This window comes from Anabrus simplex, chromosome 7, assembly GCF_040414725.1.
Source record: "Anabrus simplex isolate iqAnaSimp1 chromosome 7, ASM4041472v1, whole genome shotgun sequence".
NCBI classification, from domain to species: Eukaryota; Metazoa; Arthropoda; class Insecta; order Orthoptera; family Tettigoniidae; genus Anabrus; species Anabrus simplex.
In genome coordinates this window covers 248,707,325-248,727,253 of record NC_090271.1, presented here as the reverse complement: position 1 = coordinate 248,727,253, position 19,929 = coordinate 248,707,325, and the positions used below count along the sequence as shown (strand labels likewise).

The window sequence follows — 19,929 nt, the reverse complement described above, 5'->3', positions numbered from 1 at the left end:
GTCCAGGGTTGGCTTTTCTCTCGGACTCAGCGGGGGATCCCACCTCTACCGCCTCAAGGGCAGTGTCCTGGAGCTTCAGACATCGGATCGGGGGATACAACTGGGGAGAATGATCAGTACCTCGCCCAGGCGGCCTCACCTGCTATACTGAACAGGGGCCTTGGTGGGGGATGGTAAGATTGGAAGGGATAGACAAGGAAAAGGGAAGGAAGCGGCCGTGGCCTTAAGTTAGGTATCATCCCGGCATTTGCCTGGAGGAGTGGGAAACCACGGAAAACCACTTCCAGATGGCTGAGGAGGGAATCGAACCTCCGTCTACTCAGTTGACCTCCCGAGGCTGAGTGGACACCGTTCCAGCCCTCGTACCACTTTTCAAATTTCGTGGCAGAGCCGGGAATCTCACCCAGGCCTCCGGGGGTGGCAGCTAATCACACTAACCACTACACCGCAGAGTCGGACACTATAACATACTTGTAAAAAACGCATTATTGAACAAGGGGTAAAAATGCACACTATTAAACAAAGAATAACATGTTTCGTTCCTAAAAGGTCCGGCTCTGTGGTGTAGTGGTTAGTGTGATTAACTGCCACCCCCGGAGGCCCGGGTGAGATTCCCGGCTCTGCCACGAATTTTCAAAAGTGGTACGAGGGCTGGAACGGGGTCCACTCAGCCTCGGGAGGTCAACTGAGTAGAGGTGGGTTCGATTCCCACCTCAGCCATCCTGGAAGTGGTTTTCCGTGGTTTCCCACTTCTCCTCCAGGCAAATGCCGGGATGGTACCTAACTTAAGGCCACGGCCGCTTCCTTCCCTCTTCCTTGCCTGTCCCGTCCAATCGCCCCATCCCTCCACAAGGCCCCTGTTCAGCATAGCAGGCGAGGCCGCCTGGGCGAGGTACTGGTCATTCTCCCCAGTTGTATCCCCCGACCCAAAGTCTGAAACTTCAGGACACTGCCCTTGAGGCGGTAGAGGTGGGATCCCTCGCTTAGTCCGAGGGAAAAACCGACCCTGGAGGATAAACAGATTAAGAAGAAGAAGAAGGTACGAGGGCTGGAACGGGTCCACTCAGCCTCGGGAGGTCAGCTGAGTAGAGGTGGGTTCGATTCCCACCTCAGTCATCCTGGAAGTGGTTTTCCTTTGTTTCCCACTCCTCCTCCAGTGGGATGGTACCTAACTTAAGGCCACAGCCGCTTCTTTCCCCCTTCCTTGTCTATCACTTCCAATCTTCCCATCCCCCCGCAAGGACCCTGTTCAGCATAGCAGCTGAGGCCACCTGGGCGAGGTACTGGTCATTCTCCCCAGTTTGATCCCCCGACCCACAGTCTGAAGCTTCAGGACACTGCCCTTGAGGCGGTAGAGGTGGGATCCCTCGCTGATTCCGAGGAAAAATCCAACCCCGGAGTGTAAACAGAAGATGAAGAAAAAGCAGAAGGGGAAGAAAAAATAGAAAAAGTTCCTACAAGACCATCAACACATTTTATCATGTCACACTCAATATTTGGAATTTTTTATGTTCCTTTTTTCTATCCAAACACCTATGAAACTGAATAATGGAACTCATCCGTCTACAGGTATGTTATATTGTAATATTCAAATTGAACTTGTATGTTCGACGGACTTAAATGATTTTAAGTTACACTTAACTGACTTGACACTGGAAAGTATGGTTTCCTTCTTAACAAAGCAATTGTGCCCCCGCTATAAAACAGTGATTTACGAACCGTTACAAAATTTTAATCTCGAATGTAACATCTACAGTAAAGCTGTTCTGAAAGATAGAGAGCCGAATGCGTTGTAGCCCCTGTGGCCTAATGGATAAGGCATCGGTCTCCTAAACCGGGGATTGTGGGTTCGAGTCCCACCAGGGGTACTTAATTTTTCCCTTGTAGTTTAACGATGACTGGCACGAATACGGGAAACACCCGCTAATGAATGGATAAATCTCTCCTAGTGCGAATTAGAAAGCTGTGGGTTGTAGCAGCATGAGCCCATATGGGCTGTTAAATTCTTCAACAAACGATCATTTTAACGGGAATAACATTACTGGTATTTAAATTACATTTACAGTGTTCTTATACTCCTATGGTTAATATCTGTGATTTCACTAGTGACGAAACTCTTCTTCTTCTTCTTCTTCTTCTTCTTCTTCTTCTTCTTCTTCTTCTTCTTCTTCTTCTTCTACTACTACTTCTTTATCTGTTTACCCTCCAGGGTCGGTTTTTCCTCGGACTCAGCGAGGGATCCGACCTATACCGCCTCAAGGGCAGTGTTCTGAAGCTTCAGACTCTGGGTCGGGGGATACAACTATGGAGGATGACCAATACCTTGCCCAGGCGGCCTCACTTGCTATGCTGAATAGGGGGTTGGGAAGATTGGAAGGGATAGACAAGGAATAGGGAAGGAAGCGGCCGTGGCCTTAAGTTAGATACCACCCCGGCATTTGCCTGGAGGAGAAGTGGGAAACCACGAAAAATCACTTCCAGGATGGCTGAGGAGGGAATCGAACCCACCTCTACTCAGTTGACCTCCCGACGCTGAGTGGACCCCATTCCAGCCCTCGTAACACTTTTAAAATTTCATGGCAGAGCCGGGAGTCAAACCCGGGCCTCCGGGAGTGGCAGCTAATCACACTAACCACTACACCCCAGAGGCGGACGTGACGAAACTCATTCGGTATTTAGAGGCTACCTATTATCAATGGACGTCTTATGATAACTTAAGTGTTTCTTTCTTTATTTATTTCCTAATCCGTTTACCCTACAGGGTTGGTTTTTCCCTCTGACTTAGCCATGGATCCCACCTCTACTGCCTCAAGGGCAGTGTCCACGAGCGTGAGATTCTGGGTAGTACATCATGTATCTGTGTATGTCCAACCTCTAGCCCCTTTTGCTGATACGGGGTGGGGATGAGGTGAAATTTATATGGCAGGTTTTACGATCCGACGCCCTTTCTAACTCGAATCCCATTTGCGGAGATAATGAAAATGAAATAAATGATGATGAATGAAATTGCGCAAAGAAAATGGGAAACCACAGAAAACCGTTCTCAGGACAGCCGACGGAAGAATTCGAACCCACTCACATCCCAAACGCAAAGCTTTGGCTCCATAGCCGTAGAGTGATAAAGCGAGCGATTGCTGCGATCGGTAAGCGTTAAAACACAGTCTTCTTCTTCTCCTGCTTTTCCTACACCCACGGGGTCGTGTGTGTGAACAGTGTCGCAGAAGTTGATTTGGCCCTGTTTTAGGGCCGGATGCCGTTCCTGACGCCAACACTATGTGGAGGGATGTAATCACTCTTGCATGTTTGTGTGGTAGTTGGTGGTGTGGTGTGTTGTCTGAATTTGAAGGGGAGAGTGTTGGGACAAACACAAACATCCAATCCCCGAGCCAGAAGAATTAATGAGACGCGATTAAAATCCCTGACCCAGCCTGGAATCGAACATGAGATGGTGTGAATTGAAGACCTCAACGCTGACCAGTCAGTCAATGAGTCGAACTAAGCGTTAAAACACAGTGTTGAAAATAAATCGTCTTTGTTGAGCGGCTTCCAGCCATTGGCCTTCACATGTGCATCAGTGTCCTAAATTATGCTTTAGAAGAGTGCCTTCTATTACAGTTTCATTACATTTCGGACAAACGATACCATGATTACTTATTATGTTTTAAAAAACCTGTCCGCCTCTGTGGTTTAGTGGTTAGTATGATTAGCTGCCACCCCCGGAGGTCCGGATTCTATTCTCGGCTCTGCCACGAACTTTGAAAAGTGGTACGAGGGCTGGAACCGGGCCCACTGAGCTGGGTTCGATTCCCACCTCAGCCATCCTGCAAGTGGTTTTCCGTGGTATCCCACTTCTCCTCCAGGCAAATGCCGGGATGGTACCTAACTTAAGGCCACGGTTGCTTCCTTCCCTCTTCCTTGCCTATCCTTTCCAATATTCCCATCCCCCACCAAGGCCCCTGTTCAGCATAGCAGGTGAGGCCACCTGGGCGAGGTACTGGTCATTCTCCCCAGTTGTATCCACCGACCCAATGTCTCACGCTCCAGGATACTGCCCTTTAGGCGGTAGAGGTGGTATCCCTCGCTGAGTTCGAGGGAAAAAACAACACTGGAGGGTAAGCAGATTAAGAAAGAAAGAAAAAACATAGAGTTTCAACCCGGGATAGAATCGGGGACCATCTATGTGTAAAGCAGACGTGATAACCACTAAAACACGGAACCGGAAAAAGGGTATTGTTTCTTCTGCCAACAGCTCTGCGGTGAGTCAGGATTGAAATTGCTCATCGTCGTAGCGTGGCGTCGTGTGCATCTTTTACTATTTGTTTTCAACGTCACACCGACACAGACAGGTTTTACAGTGACGATGGGAAAAGAAAGAGCTATTACTGAGCAGCAAGAGACCGTGGCTATAAATAAGGTATAGACCCAGTATTTCTGTGGTGTGAAAATGGGAAACCACGGAAAATCATCTTCAGGATTGACGTCAGTGGCAGGGCACTATCTCCTGAATGCTAACTCCACAGATGCGTGACCCAAATCGCGTAACCATTCTCTCGGTAGGTTTGGTTTGTAGTGGACCCGTGGGTGTCATAACCAGAGTCCGGATTTTTAGGCAATGACAGGTTAGAATGCAAGTGTTTACTACCCTGTACAACGGTTATGCTTTGAGATTTGCATAGACATTAGGGGTACGACCTATAAAACTCATAGAATTTATGTTACTCTAGCTACAAAGGGAGAACGGATTCCATAACACTTCATACAAACCAAATTAGTTTGCATTCTAACCTTTTACCACCTAAAAATCCGATGTGTAGACATGATATTAGCTAATATTAGCCTGATTCAACTATTCCGCCACACGCAAGGTCTGGGACGTGACGTGGCAGTTCCCTCAGAAGTGGCTACTGAGCTGTTATCAGATACGACATTGAACCACTAGTGCTGTAGAGGGCAGGCATCACAAGATACCAAACCCCAGAATCAAGGACGTCTTATTGTGTCTCAAGAGAGACGCCGAAACCTTATCCTGCATGCAGGCCTACAGTATACCACTAAATCGCGTCAGTGACTAGATAATAATAACAATGTAATTGGCTTTACGTACCACTAATTACTCGTTCGGTTTTCGGAGATGCCTAGGTGGTGTAATTTTGTACCGCAGGAATACTTTTGCGTGCCAGTAAATTTACCGACATGAGGCTGACGTATTTGAACACTTTCGGATACCACCGGACTGGGTCGAGATCGAACCTGCCAAGCCGGCGTCAGAAAGCCATTGCCTCAACCGTCTGGGCCAATCAGCACGGCAGTGACGAGTTAGACCTCACCTTTACTGGGATATTTTATTATACATTACTCATTACATTGACTGTCCGGCGTCATGGCTAAATGGTTAGCACGCTACAGTTCTCTGAGATCCCAGCTTCTATTCCAAGCCGGAGTGGCGATTTCAATATTAGAATTCATCCTCACAGAACCTCAAGTCGCCTACAGGGCGTCAGGTCAGAAGACATGTATCAGGCGTCTCGGGAGGCTCAACGCGCCATTATTATTATTATTATTATTATTATTATTATTATTATTATTATTATTATTATTATTATTATTCTTTCGAATGGGCCACCAGAGGACCACGTGCCAATTTCAATTCCTTCTTCTTTGTTCTTTCCTTTTCTTCCAGTACGCTTTCATCTGTTCACTATGTTTCTTCTTTCTGTCTTCAGACCACTTTGAACCAGTCCTTTTTACTTTCCTACCTTGGAATCCTTCTATTTTCAATACTTTTTCCCGAAAGCCTTCTCTATTATTTATTTCTTCTGTTGTTATATTGTTTTTTTCTAAATCCTTTCTTACTTCATTGACCCAGCTTGTCGTTGATTTCTTACCCCACAAATATCTGAAAATCTTACTATCTTGCATTCGATATAAATGTCCAAAAAACATAAGTCTCCTTTTCCTCATTACATGTGATATATTTTCTATTTTTTTATATACTTCAGCATTACTTCGTAATTTCCAACCTTCTGCTGTGTTTTGTGGGCCTAATATTTTCCTCATGATTCGCCTTTCTAGTATTTCTAGTTTATCTAAATTATAGTTTAATGCCAGACATTTGCTTGCATATAGGCATTCTGGCTTCACTACTGTGTTGTAATGCCTTATTTTTGCATTTTTGGATAGGCATCTTTTATTGTAGATATCTTTGGTGACACCATAAGCTCTCTCCATTTTATGTACCCTCTCCTCTACTGCAGATTTTTCTAAACCATTTTCTTGGATTATTTCCCCCTAGATATTTGAATTTTTTACCCTCTCTATTTGGCCAATATCTGTTTTCAGATATTTTGGTGCATCCCAAATATTTGTTAAAAATGTTGTTTTTTCTGCAGAAATTCTTAAGCCAGTTCTGCTGGCGATTCTTTCCAAGATAGTTACTTGGGTTATAGCAGATGTCACATTTTCAGAAAGTATTGCAAAGTCATCTGCAAATACGTCAGCCTCATGTCGGTAAATTTACTGCCACGCAAAAGAATTCCTGCGGTACAAAATTACAGCACCTAGGTATCAGTCTCCGAAAACCGAAAGAGTAATTAGTGGTACGTAAAGCCAATTATTACAATGTTATTATTATTATTATTATTATTATTATTATTATTATTATTATTATTATTATTATTATTATTATTATTATTATTATTATTATTATTATTATTATTATTATTATTATTACATTGACCGCATTAAGTAAATGTGTGATCCCTGTACACTTGTAGAAATCATCAATCACCAGTCGTCAAAATGACAGTTTCCCTATCTTTTCTTAAGTAATTACGAGTCCGCCTCTGTTGTGTACTGGTTAATGTGATTAACTGTCACCCCTGGAGGCCCGGATTCGATTCCCGGCTCTGTCAAAAAATTTGAAATGTGGTACGAGGGATGGACCGTGGTTCACTCAGCATCGGGAGGTCAACTGAGTAGAGGTGGGTTTCGATTTCCACCTCAGACATTCTCAAAGTGGGTTTCCGTGGTTTTCTACTACTCCTCCAGCCAAATCTCGGGATGTTACCTAACTTAAGACAACGGCCGCTTCTTTCCCTCCTCCTTGTCTATCCCTTCCGATCGTCCCATCTCCCACAAGGCCCCTCTTCAGCATAGAAAATGAGGTCGTCTGGGCGAGGTACTGGTCCTCACTCCAGTTGTGTCCCCCTGACCCAAAATCTCACGCTCCAGGACACTGCCCTAGAGGCGTTAGAAGTGGGATCTCTCACTTAGTCTGGTCGCTTCAAAGATAAACTAAAGTATTGAAAAAAATACCATAATATATATGTTTTCTATATTATAGATCGGTTTGTGGTTCTCACAACAAACCAGTCTTTACAAATGAGTTGTCAAAATAATGAAAGAGAATTTCATGGAGCAGTGAAAAACTGCTCTTCCACTTTTTTTTTACAACTTGCTTCTCTTCGCACCGACACAGATAGGTCTTATGACGACGATGGGGTAGGAATCGGCCGTGGCCTTAATTAAGGTACAGCACCGGCATTTGCCTGGTGTGAAAATGCGAAACCACGGAAAACCATCTTCAGGGCTGTCGACAGTGGGGCTCGAGCCCACTTTATCCCGTATACAAGCTCACAGCTGCACGCCCCTAATCGCAAAGCCAACTCGCCCGGTACTTTAGCTTGATTAGTGTTAACGGTTTGATAAAAAAAAAGTCAAGCCTCATTTGCACTGAAGTTAACTCCACCTTTACTGTAGGAAATTTTTAGTAGTGCAGGTCTTACTTTCTATGTCATGTACCGCTTGCTATGGAATTATTTCTAACTCATCGTTCATTTGTCGTAATGACACTCTAGGCCTTCTTTTAGTGCCAAATTTGTCCTTCTTTGTTTGTTATTGCTATGTTTTCCGTCCCATTAAAATTGCTTATGTTATTACCATTAACAAATCATAAGGACAAACATTGCAAAAGAGCGGGATTGAACTTGCCCAATCCCATGTTCTCCCACGGACTACTTTGTGTAGCTTTCTCTACAGTGAAAGTTTTTTTTATTTTTCAAATATTTTGGTATTTGGCAAGGACAGCGAAAATCAAGCTGTCAAGGAAGACTGTATAATTACTTACAATGTTGTTTTAAGGAAGTGTTTGCAAACTGTTAGCTCCAAGAACATTTGTAAATAGTGTTCAATAAACGTTTGCAAAAAAAAAAAAAAGAAAAAAAAAAGAACAAAAAGGGAAATTTTTCAAATACCAGTACATTATAATCTAAATATTCTTTTGTGAAATATATATTTTTTTATCAAATATCAATTGTATTGCATTTAACTTTTGCCAAAATTTCCATGAACAAATTGAAAGTAAGGTTTATATATTTTTTGTGTACGTTTTGCTAACATACCCTTGATAAGGGGTTTCCACATGCGAGAATTCCCGCACGAGTACGTTAGTTGTTTACCATTCGCGTTTAAGAATGTAGGAGGTGTAATGAGTAAATGAGATGACACATTAAAAGATTCTGGAACTTTAAGTGGGAGTAGGAAATGGAGAAATGTATTCAGGAAAAGAGGCAGGTTGGCAGAACTTTTTATGCAATATTTAGCAGTTACCATTTAGTGTCGGAGGGAACTATGTAAGGGTGAGACTAGCACGAACCATACATATAAAAATGATATATTACAATTTGATAGAGACATATTAATGAATGATACTGTGGTACAATACTAGCAAATTTTACTTAGCAATGAAGAGAACCTGCTACTTACCGCGCACTCGATGATTTCATGTCCGCAGCGGTCACTACACTGAGTAAACATGAGCAGCCCTTTCATACTATGCGAATAGCATTTACATATGAATAGAGAACGAAAACAGTTACAGTTCGTTGTTCCACCATCTGCAAGTGTTCTATTCAAGACTAAGAATGTGATTTACTTACTAAAATGTAGCTGATATAGTTTGAGTAGTTATGAAGGAAGAACATCTTACCATTTCCCCTCCATTACTGATGAAGATAGTGATTCTTACCTATATTATAACTGTTGGGTTGCACTATAGATTACTACTCATACAGAAAAGAGACTTTCCTGCTGATTCATCTTATAGTTGTTTTTCAAAATCGCTCATTGTGTTGCCTACAGGGTACACTGGGCTTGGAAAGGAGCTTACTTTCTGATAGTAATAAAATACAATGACAGCAAATGTCATGGGATAGCGGAGCACTGATGCGCAGGTGTGTTGTCTGCGCACCACACGCCCCCTGTGCCAGCGGCAGTTGTGTAGGAGACCTTGTGAGCATTGGCTGTGCATGTGACAGGTGTAACATGGAGCGTCGTCGTGAGCTGACACAGTTCGAACGGGTTATGGTGGTCGGTGCCCGACGGATGGGAAGTGCGATTTCGGAAGTGGTGCGGGAATTCGGCTTCACTGTATCGTGAATGGTTGAATGCTGGTGTCACCGTCCACAACAGACGAACGACCGGCCGTCCAGCCATCCTCGATGACCGTGACCGGCGACATCTGAGAGGGATTGTCAATAGTGACAGACGGGCAACCGTGCAACAAATCACGGCTCAGTTCAACACAGGCCGTGAAAGACACGTCTCCCAGTGGACAATCCGTAGGAATATGGGTTCTATGGGGTATGGGAGCGGGCGCCGCACACGGTTGCCACTGTTAACCCAACGTCATCGGGCACAACGACGCGCATTTGTCGCCAGTCACCAGGATGGACACTGGAACAATGGCGTAACGTGTTATGCTCGGACGAATCACGATTTCAACTGCACCATGCCGATGGGAGGTACCGTGTATGGCGCAGACCACATGAAGCAATGGATCCCGCCTGCCTCGAAGGTGTGGTCCAGGGCGCTGGAGTCTCTGTTATGGTCTGGGGTGCATTTTCCTGGTATGGAATGGGCCTCCTAGTTGTTCTGGAAGAGACTTTGAATGGTACGCGGTATGTTGAGCTGCTCGGAGACCATCTCCACCCATTTTTGGCCTTCCAGCGCCCAGACGGTTCTGCGGTGTTTCAAGATGATAACGCGCCGCCACATCGCTCCCATATCCCCCGGGAATGGTTACAGGAACATGCAGCGGAGATCCAACGACTACCATGGCCACCCAAGAGCCCCGATATAAACCCTATCGAGCATATCTGGGATGTCCTGCAACGCAGGCTCCGTGCCATGGATCCTGCACCCACAAACAGACCAGCATTTGCGGCCGCTCTGCAAACGATTTGGTGTCAGCTGCGTCCAGAGGACTACCAGGGACTTGTCGACTCACTTCCACGGCGTCTCACTGCAGTTCGCAGAGCCAGAGGAGGCCCTACACGCTATTAGGTGACTATCCCATGACATTTGCTAAGTCAGTGTATACCGCTGGAAGTCATTTATCTGAGATGGAATTTGATAGAGTACCTACATACAAGGGATTTGACTGTATATCGCTCAGAATTTAAGAAGATTCTGTATCGGTCATGTCCACAGTAACAAGTAAATGCACTTCTAAATTTTCCGTCATGTCTGTCTGTCTGTCTGTCTGTCTGTCTGTCTGTCTGTCTGTCTGTCTGTCTGTCTGTCTGTCTGTCTGTCTGTCTGTCTGTCTGTCTGTCTGTCTGTCTGTCTGTCTGTCTGTCTGTCTGTCTGCATTTATGTATGTATGTATGTACGTTAATCACGAGGAAATGACTGAAGAGAATTTAATGAAAATCGGTATGCAAAATCGGAGAATGAGCCAACACAATCTAGGCTATAAGTAATTTTATTCACGCTGAGTGAAACGGTAGTTTAGGAGAAGGCCTAAAATAACATTTTCAAATGTTAATGTTATTAGTGGTTCTGTCGATAAATACTGCATAACAAAACTTATAGAGAATTAAATTTTCGATCATTTTTGTCTTATACAGTACATTGTTATCGTACCGGTTATGATAACAGAGATAATTTTAAATTTGGATTTACCGGGTGAGTTGGCCGTGCGTTAGGGATACGCAGCTGGAAGCTCGCATCCAGGAGATAGTGGGTTCGAACCCCACTGTGGGCAGCCGTGAAGATGGTTTTCCGTGGTTTCCCATCTTCACACCAGACAAATGCTGGGGCTGTACCTTAATTAAGGGCACGGCCGCTTCCTTCCCATTCCTAGGCCTTTACTGTCCCATCGTCGCCATAAGACCTATCTGTGTCGGCTCGACGTAAACCAAATAGCAAAAAAAAATAGAATTTTTGTTCCTAAGTTATCAACGTCAAGCCACGAGAAAATGGGTAAATAGAATTTAATGAAAATCGGTATGTAAAGTCGGGGAATAAGGGAATACATTTTAGGCTATAAATAATTTTATTCATCCTGGATGATACAGTAGTTTAGGGGAAGGCAACTAAAATTTAATGTTTGAATACCTATGTTATTAGAACTATCGAAAAATAGTATATAACAAAAGTGATAGAGAATACAATTTCCGATTATTTATGCGGCAGGCTTAGTCGCCTCCTTCGACAGGCAGGGGATCCCGTGGATGTTGTTCTACCGCCCGACCCACAAGACACGACTATGATAAATGAGATCAATATCAGTAGTCGCTAAAGTGCGGCCAGTATATAGTATTCGGGAGAAAGTTGTTTCGAACGCCACTGTCGGAAGCCCTGAAGATGGGTTTCCGTGGTTTCCCGTTTTCACACCAGGCAAATGCTGGGGCTGTACCTTAATTAAGTCAAAGGCCGCTTCGTTCCGACTCCTAGCCATTTCTTGTCCCATCGTCGCCATGTGACCTATCGGTGTCGGTGCGACGTAAAGCAAATTAAAAAAGGAATTAATGAATTTAAATTAATTGAAACATTTGTTGCTTAGTCCATATCAACGCCGACATTGAAATATTATTCAATCGTGTTAACTGGCGATGGTTTTTGTAATTATTGTTTTAAGGTGTAAAAACGCATGGTCATCGATCCATACCAACAAGGAAAATTGTGAAGATGATTATAAAAATGAGAAAAAATCGTAAAGGAACGATCTCTTGAAGAATAAGACAAGAGGGATTCATGAAAGAAAGGACTCCTTTTATACTAGATGCCCTAATATCACTGAATCGGAAGAAAGTTCATAAAATTCATCAACAATAACATCACATTGACCATTGTTTGTTGTGATGTACTTTCTCCACCGCCTGCTCGATATGGCTTCTTATACTGTCTGCTCATTCCATACTCAAACGTGTAACACGACTTGCGAAGAATCCGGTGCTAGATGCCAGCACCAAACAGCCCTACTTTACAGAGGAGTACAGGTAGATAAGCACAAAAGCGAAGTTGAAACTCTGAAAATAAATTAGAAAAAGGAAAGAGTTTTACTTATAAAGTGGTGCTCTAGAGATTTATATCTTCACGACTTCTCGAGAAGGAGTTTTCGACGGATGAGAAACCTGGAAACTTCGTCTGTATTATACTTCCATAAGCGAAGGTTTCATAATTTTGGCCACCACAGTTCTTGACGGAAGTTTCTGGTGATCATTGTTACTAACGCACTTTAAATGACTCGAAGTTCTTGCAGTACGGTAGAGCAACCTCAGCAAATTCGTATAGCCCAATAATTAGGCAAATAAATCGCGGCTGGGGATACCGCAGGCCTCTTCTGTCCAAGTGACTGATCAAGTTCATCAATAGGGATGCGTTAACTAAGGTGTAAACATTATTCAAGCACGTGCTTCATTCAATTTCTTCGTGGATTACATGCACCAAATAACCACAGATATTAGTGCCTGCGAAGTTGTGAGAAAGTGGCACACACTGATTCAAAAGACTCACGAACCTCTTCCAGTAAATCATATACCACTGATTCTGTGTAGTCAAGTCTGGGAGAAGACATTGAGACAAAAAATTTGTGAATTTGGCTTGTGGATAACGCTAGCACCATCGGTGGACATTAAAATACTGAATTTCAGAATTCTCTTTACGGAATTTTGAGCAGGCCGTGAGTCAGTTATGTCTACTCTTATAGCCCTAAACGTGGCTTCAAATGGATCTTCTGACGTGCCTGTCTCAGCACATAGAAAAAAATCATTCTGTAGAAGATGAATAATGAAAGAGGAAGTAGATAATCTTCTTCCACCGCATTTCCCACACCTGTGGAGTCGCGGGTGAGAACTGTGTCAATCATATGAGAATGTTTCTTCTGTTTTACGGCCGGATGCCCTTCCTGATGCCAAACCTATGTCGAGGATTGTAATTACTTACTATTGCGTGTTTCTGTAGTGGTTGGTAGTCTGGTGTTTTGTCTGTATTTGAAGAGAAGAGTGCTGGAACAAACACAAACACCCTGTCACCGAGCTAGAAGAATTAATCAGACGCGATTCAAATTCCCTGCCCGGACGGGAATCGAATCTGGGACCCTATGAATCAAACAACTCAACGCTGATAATTCAGCCAAGTAGTCAGACAGTAAGTAATAATGATAGCTTGGTGTGTTTCTTTGGTAAGTCCTTTTTTTTTTTCACTGGAAGCTTTGGACGCTTTTTGTATCTCTTCAACATATTGGCTGAAATTGTCGCATGGAGTTGCATGGATGAACCACACATTCTCCGTCATTAATTTTTTTGAACATGCTAGTATTTGTTCTATCCTTGTAATGCCTGCCCAATTAAGTAGGCAGGCGGAATCGTAAATTTCGATCCATGAACTACCAAGCACAGCAATCTGTTGGCGAGTTGAGGATTTATTCCAATTTCTTCTGCTGCCACTCATCTCCGATAGATGTGATTACTGCTGCGTACCAAGTATAACAGCCTGCCTGAACATTGGCGGGAAGTAGCTGGGGAATTAGATAACCTTCTTCTTTAGCATGCCATTCTTCTGGTTCATAAAATTTATGATACTACTGATACGCAACACACTGGTTCATCATAGTATACCAGCTATTCGATACCTACTCTGAGAAGTTGATTGGAATGAGCAGTGTGCACTGTGACAGAGGAGTGTTCGCAGCTGTCTGCGGCCTGGTCATTCCAGCTCTGGAACTTTGGACTTTTAGATCGCCAGCGTAATACTGTTGGTTAAAAGTGAGAAAAAGTGCGTTTTTTTCATTTGATCGAGTATTTCATATGATAACATTGATTTTAACATTCCTACTGACGTTATTGTTATGACCTATGTTTATCGAAGTTGGGAGGATGTGAAAAGGCAGCTGCAGAGTGAGTGTCTGCCATTACAATGAAAACTGCCCAATTTGATTGTGACTGATAGTAGGCAAGAGGGCCAGCCATTGCAATTAAAATTCCCTAACCGAGGCTTCACATGAGAAAAGATATATTGTTATTTCACCGTCGCGTTTCTGGAGTAAAGTTAAGAGCTGTGCAATATAATACAATTGTACCTACAACGTATACACTACTCAACCTAGAATTCTGTATACAATGTAGAATTCTGCAGTGAAGCACGGGCACATCAGCTAGTCATTAATAAAGCGGTAAACAGAACTGATTCCGACCGCCGATGGCACAACAGCTCTTTGTTTTTTGTGGTCGAGTAGTTGAGAGCCCCAGAGCTAATATTATGCTCTTTTACCTATCTCTGTCCTAGGAATAGTCGATGAGTCAGAAAATCACTGTTCCTTACACTTGTGACGAGTGGGAGAGGGGGACCTGTCTGTTTTGGCGGCGGAGTTCCTGCCTTATCAGAATGAAAATCCACAAATTCCTAAATTTCTGCTATCAGATAGAGAGTAAGGGCCTGCCTTATTAACAAACAATTTATATTTCAAGTTAATAAGGGTCCACCTCTCTGGTGTAGTGGTTAGTGTGATTAGCTGCTACTCCCGGAGGTCCGGGTTCGATTCCCGCCTCTGTCACGAAATTTGAAAAGTGGTACAAGGGCTGGGATGGTGTCCACTCAGCGTCGGGAGGTCAACTGAGTAGAGGTGGGTTCGATTCCCACCTCAGCCATCCTGGAAGGGGTTTTCAGTGGTTTCCCACTTCTCCTCCAGGCAAATGCCGGGATAGTACCTAACTTAAGGTCACGGCCGCTTTCTTCCCTCTTCCTTGTCTATCTCTTCCAATCATCCCATCCCCCCGTAAGGCCCCTGTTCAGCATAGCAGGTGAGGCCGCCTGGGCGAGGTCCTGGTCATCCTCCCCATTTGTATCCCCGACCCAGAGTCTGAAGCTCCAGGACACTGCCCTTGAGGCGGTAGAGGTGGGATCCCTCGCTGAGTCCGAGGGAAAAGCCAACCCTGGAGGGTAAGCAGATTAAGAAGAAGAAGTTAATAAGGAGTGTTAATTTGGAAAAAGCCGAAAGGTATGTTTATGGGTTATAATATAGCCAAGGACCCCTATGTTTATATCGGGTAATGCACTTCTTCTGTTCTTATAACCCATTTTGTTACTGAGATGCCCAGATTAGTAAAGTTGACTGCGTAGTGAGGATTCTAGACTTGGTCGATTGTGTAAAGTTTTTAATCTGTACGCCAATGGTGGGGATGCGCAGGTCGGCGTGTATATTCGAATTGGTTGTCCATTACGGTAGTTTAATCATCCTTCTCAGTGTCTTGTTTTGGAACGTCTGAAGCCTCACAACCGTACATTAGGATGGGTCTCACGCAAGCTAGATAAACGTCTCTTTATGGAAGAAACGTCCGCCTTCGTAGCGTAACGGTTAACACTATTAGATGCTGTCCTCGTGGGTCCGGGTTCGATTCCCGGTACTGCCAGAAATTTAAGAATTGCAGAATGGCAGGAGGGCTGGTATGTGGTTAAAATGGTACATGCAGCTCACCTCTATTGGAGATGTTCCTGAAAAGAGCTGCACCACCTGCTAAGCAGCGGTTTAAGGCATGGTCTAAGTTCTGCTTTCACCTTAGCCGTTTGTCTAGCTGAAGGCCATGATTTTAACATTGGCCCAAGTTCCGTCGTTCCATGGTATAGATGGCAATGTTGCCCGCGAAGTGCTCGATTTCTACTGCTTGTGATAATGGAAGTTCGTTCACATAAAAACTGTACAGAGTAGGTGATTACGTTTCACCCTGTAGGACTTCTGCTTTCAGTGACCGAAGGGTGGATTTTTCTCCACCGCACGAGACACAGTATTTCATATAATCAAGGTAGGAATGAATAATTGTTGACCAGCTGAGTTGGCTGTGTGGTTAGGAGCGCACAGCTGTGAGCTTGCATCCGGGAGATAGCGGGATCGAGCCCCATTGTCGGCAGCCCTGAAGATGGTTTTCCGTGATTTCCCATTCACACCAGGCAAGTAGGGATGTACCTTAATTAAGGCCATAGCCACTTCCTTCCCAGTCCTATCCCTTTCCCATCCCATCGTCGCCATAAGACCTATCTGTGTCGTTGCGACGTAAAGCAAGTTGTAATAATTTTGACTAAATCATTTGGAACATGGTATTTGCCGAAAAGTTTGAAAATTAAATTATCGAGCCATGTGGTTTTCTCTACATCAAAAAAGACCTCTCGCATGGTACATTTTAAATCGAACTACCTTGATAGTATATTGAACGATACGGAGCGCCGCAAATGGGGCACTCCATTTCGACCGAAACCCAAACTGTTCCGGTCTAAATAATATTGTGGATTCGCAGGTGGCAATTGAGTCTTTTGATAACAAATCTCTCGAAGATCTTAAATAAACGTGATAATAAGCTAATTGGTCGGTAATTTTGTGGGAACAATTTATCCTCTCCTAGTTTAGGAATAAAAACAATTAGGGCTGATTTCCAAACCTTGGAGAAGTAACCCAATAAAAAGCATGCCGAAAAATTTGAGGCCAAAAATAATACTGTCCTATATGGTAGGGTTTTAATGTCCCTAATAGCTAGCTTGTCATCACATGAAGACTTATTCTCATTGAGATCCTTAACCTTGTGGTGTAATCTTTTCTGCCTTTTTGTAAGTGATCCATCGTCGGATAAAATTTGAGGCCGGCTCAACAGCCCCGAAGGGCCATGGCCCGAGGGCCTTCAGATTATGAGATGTCGTGTAGTCAGCACGACGAATCCTCTCGGCCGTAATTCTTGCCTTTCTAGGCCGGGGCCGCTACCTCACCGTCAGTTGTAATCACGTAGGCTGAGTAGACCTCGAACCACCCCTCAGTTCCAAGTAAAATTCCTGACCTCACCTCTACACCACGGGGCCGGCGAACTACATGGCTACGTTAATATTCATTGTTACGGGGTTATCCGTGGAGCAGAAAGAGGTTAAAGAAGGTGCGGTCTAACTACGATGTCAAGAATAGATTTAAAACTTTAACAAAGGTTTGGTTACCTTTAGAACCTCCCGGCAACGCCGTGCGGTACCGTATAGTACCAGTGCGCCTTACTTCTGATTTTCTCATACTGATCCTTACTTGCGCCATAAATCTGGCAACTTCGCTTTACATTGTCAAGGAGATACTCTCTACAATGCCTAAAATCAACAAAAGGTTTTATTTGAGTATTTGTTTGCGGCAACAACTGCTTGTAATTTGAGATCGTGTCGAGAGGAATTAAAATGACTACCTGTCTAAAGTAAGTTGCTTTACTTTGTTTATAAATATTGACAATACGATTTTGTATCATGTGATTTATTGTCTTGAAATATAAGTCCATGAATTGAAATAACAAGCAATTGGTCAGTATTCCTGTGTCAGCTGTTATGACACAAATTATTCCGTTGGTACCGTATGGTACGGCACGGCGCTTACCATGCCTCTCTGTTTACTTTCTCCTCCTTACTTCTAAGGGTAACAATTCATACTGTAGTTGCAAATAATGATTTATGTGTGTCATAAAACTCTATAATTGTATATTTTACTTTTAAAAATTAAACGGCATGACATACTGAAGCACTGGAATCTAAGGTATTATCCAAGGAAGATGAAGGGGGTCTCGCAAATAACCTTACGGGAGGTCAATCACGGGTACCAGCAGAAATAGTGCTAAAGCAACAAATTCCGCACAGGAGTAGATAACCAATGTCCGATAATGATTCATGGCCCGGAAAGAGAGCGAAATCATCACCTCATCCACCAGGTACCTGGATGGCGTATGGCCCAATTTCACTCCAATTCCCTAGTGCGAAATTTTCCACTTTTCGATATATGATGCCGACCAAAATATGAGGGTTTTCTTTACGATGAAATTATGAATTTCTTGTGCTCTGAAGTCAACAACTACCGGTATATGATTTTTACAAACGAAAAATTACCCCGAAGAAATGAAAATTTCATCGGCATTTTCCTTCTAAGTGGCTATGTGTAAGTACCACAATCAGAAAAGGGTAGGTGCAAAATATTTATTACGACATATATATTTGGGTGGTATTTTAAGGTAAATAAATGCAGTTGTTTACACTGCTTAGTGTATCTGACACCTTGAGTTTCAATGGCGTACATCACTATATCGCTCCGACAAACCACAGCAGGAGCTGTGAGGCGAACGAATGCGAATTCCGCGGCCGCACAGAATGCGTCACGCGTAGTGTGGGCGTTTGTGTAAACAGCATTTTGCCATTCTAAACTAGTCAAGAGTGGAAATAGGTGACTAAATAAGAAAAGCTGAAGTAATATTACTCGTATTTCCTAAAGATATGTCACGTCTGAGCTAATGTTATATTTCGGAATTCCCAAAGGGATATCACAAATAAACCTATAAACACCGTTTCTTCTTTTGTTTATTGCTCAGTAATTTGTAAGTGATATTCTGTAACAATATTAAGCATTCAGTTTCATGGTATTCTAAAGAGGTAACAATTTTTATGTTCCAACCAAAAGCTATGTCAAGCGCCGTGCGGTACCGTACGGTACCAGGCCCTCATTTAAAAACCAACGATTCAATTTTTACTTTTAAATGTTCTCTGATATGTGAATGCTGGGAATATTAAACAAAAATTTTAAAAAACGAAAATTGAAAACTCCGGCGTTCCCGGGTTAACAATTTTGTCATAACAATGAAACAACGGATACAATAACAATCTAGGAACAAGTCTAGGAAAATCCAAGATTAGTGACTCTTACAGATCCTGGGCTTCAAGCCCCTTGTTTTACAATTCCTGAGCTCCTACCTCAAACTTACAAAATAGCACAACTTATTCAAGGGCAGAAATCCCCTAATTCAAAGAGCGCTTGCTCCCAAAATTACAACATCTAGCCTTCCAGCGGCATTCGTTACAACATTTTGGAAAAGAGCTAACAGGCTCTCACTTTTTCAAGCCTATTCAAGGTAACGTTACATCAATCTCTGGTCTCTCAAACCACCATTTACCAATGGAACTTATTATTACATGGGTATTAAATACCCAACCTACTGGGCCTTCGTGGGATAAGAATAACAGGTTAAATTAATGGCCTGAACACAAAATGAATGGAGGCTTATACTTGCACTCCTAGATATGAACACTTAAAAGCCTAAAGGGCACTAGGCCGATGGAAAAGGGGCTGTTCCCAAACTACTGAGTTGACTCGTATAGAAATTACTTTAACGAATTACAGAAGGAAAAACAGTTGCAAAACGTAGTCACCTCGAACTAAGATGAAGAGGAGCTCGAGAGGGTACATCACTCTCTATCCCCGATTTACAGTTAAAGATTTTATGAAACTTTTCACATTAGCCGGAAGAAGTTACATTTAAGAAAGGTAGGTTACATAGTTAAAGATTCGGACCTTTCCCTCGGGTTAAACTGCGGAGGCATCAAGAAAGAATAAAGTTAAGTGGCCATTACCTTGTAGATGTTCTCAATTTTATTGGTAGATTCAAAAGCAACACTCAAAATTTTTTTTTCTTTTTTTTGCTACTTGCTTTACGTCGCACCGACACAGATAGGTCTTATGGCGCCGATGGGACAGGAAAGGGCTAGGAGAGGGAAGGAAGCGGCCGTGGCCTTAATTAAGGTACAGCCCCGGCATTTGCCTAGTGTGAAAATGGGAAACCACGGAGAACCATTTTCAGGGCTGCCGACAGTGGG

General features: G+C 43.3%; 1 protein-coding gene and 1 non-coding gene across 2 annotated transcripts in view; one reads left to right on the top strand and one right to left on the bottom strand.

The window, feature by feature from the left end:
* LOC136877093 (uncharacterized) overlaps positions 1 to 8,785 on the bottom strand; it is a 901,324-nt gene extending 892,539 nt beyond the window's left edge. The window contains exon 1 of the mRNA XM_068228539.1: positions 8,764 to 8,785. Coding sequence (XP_068084640.1) covers positions 8,764 to 8,783 — 20 coding nt within the window. The 5' untranslated portion in view covers positions 8,784 to 8,785. The remainder of the gene's footprint in view (positions 1 to 8,763) is intronic.
* Positions 1,796 to 1,868, top strand: TRNAR-CCU (transfer RNA arginine (anticodon CCU)). The gene has a single exon. It is a non-coding gene; the product is annotated as a tRNA-Arg (tRNA).
* Positions 8,786 to 19,929: the final 11,144 nt, after the last annotated feature.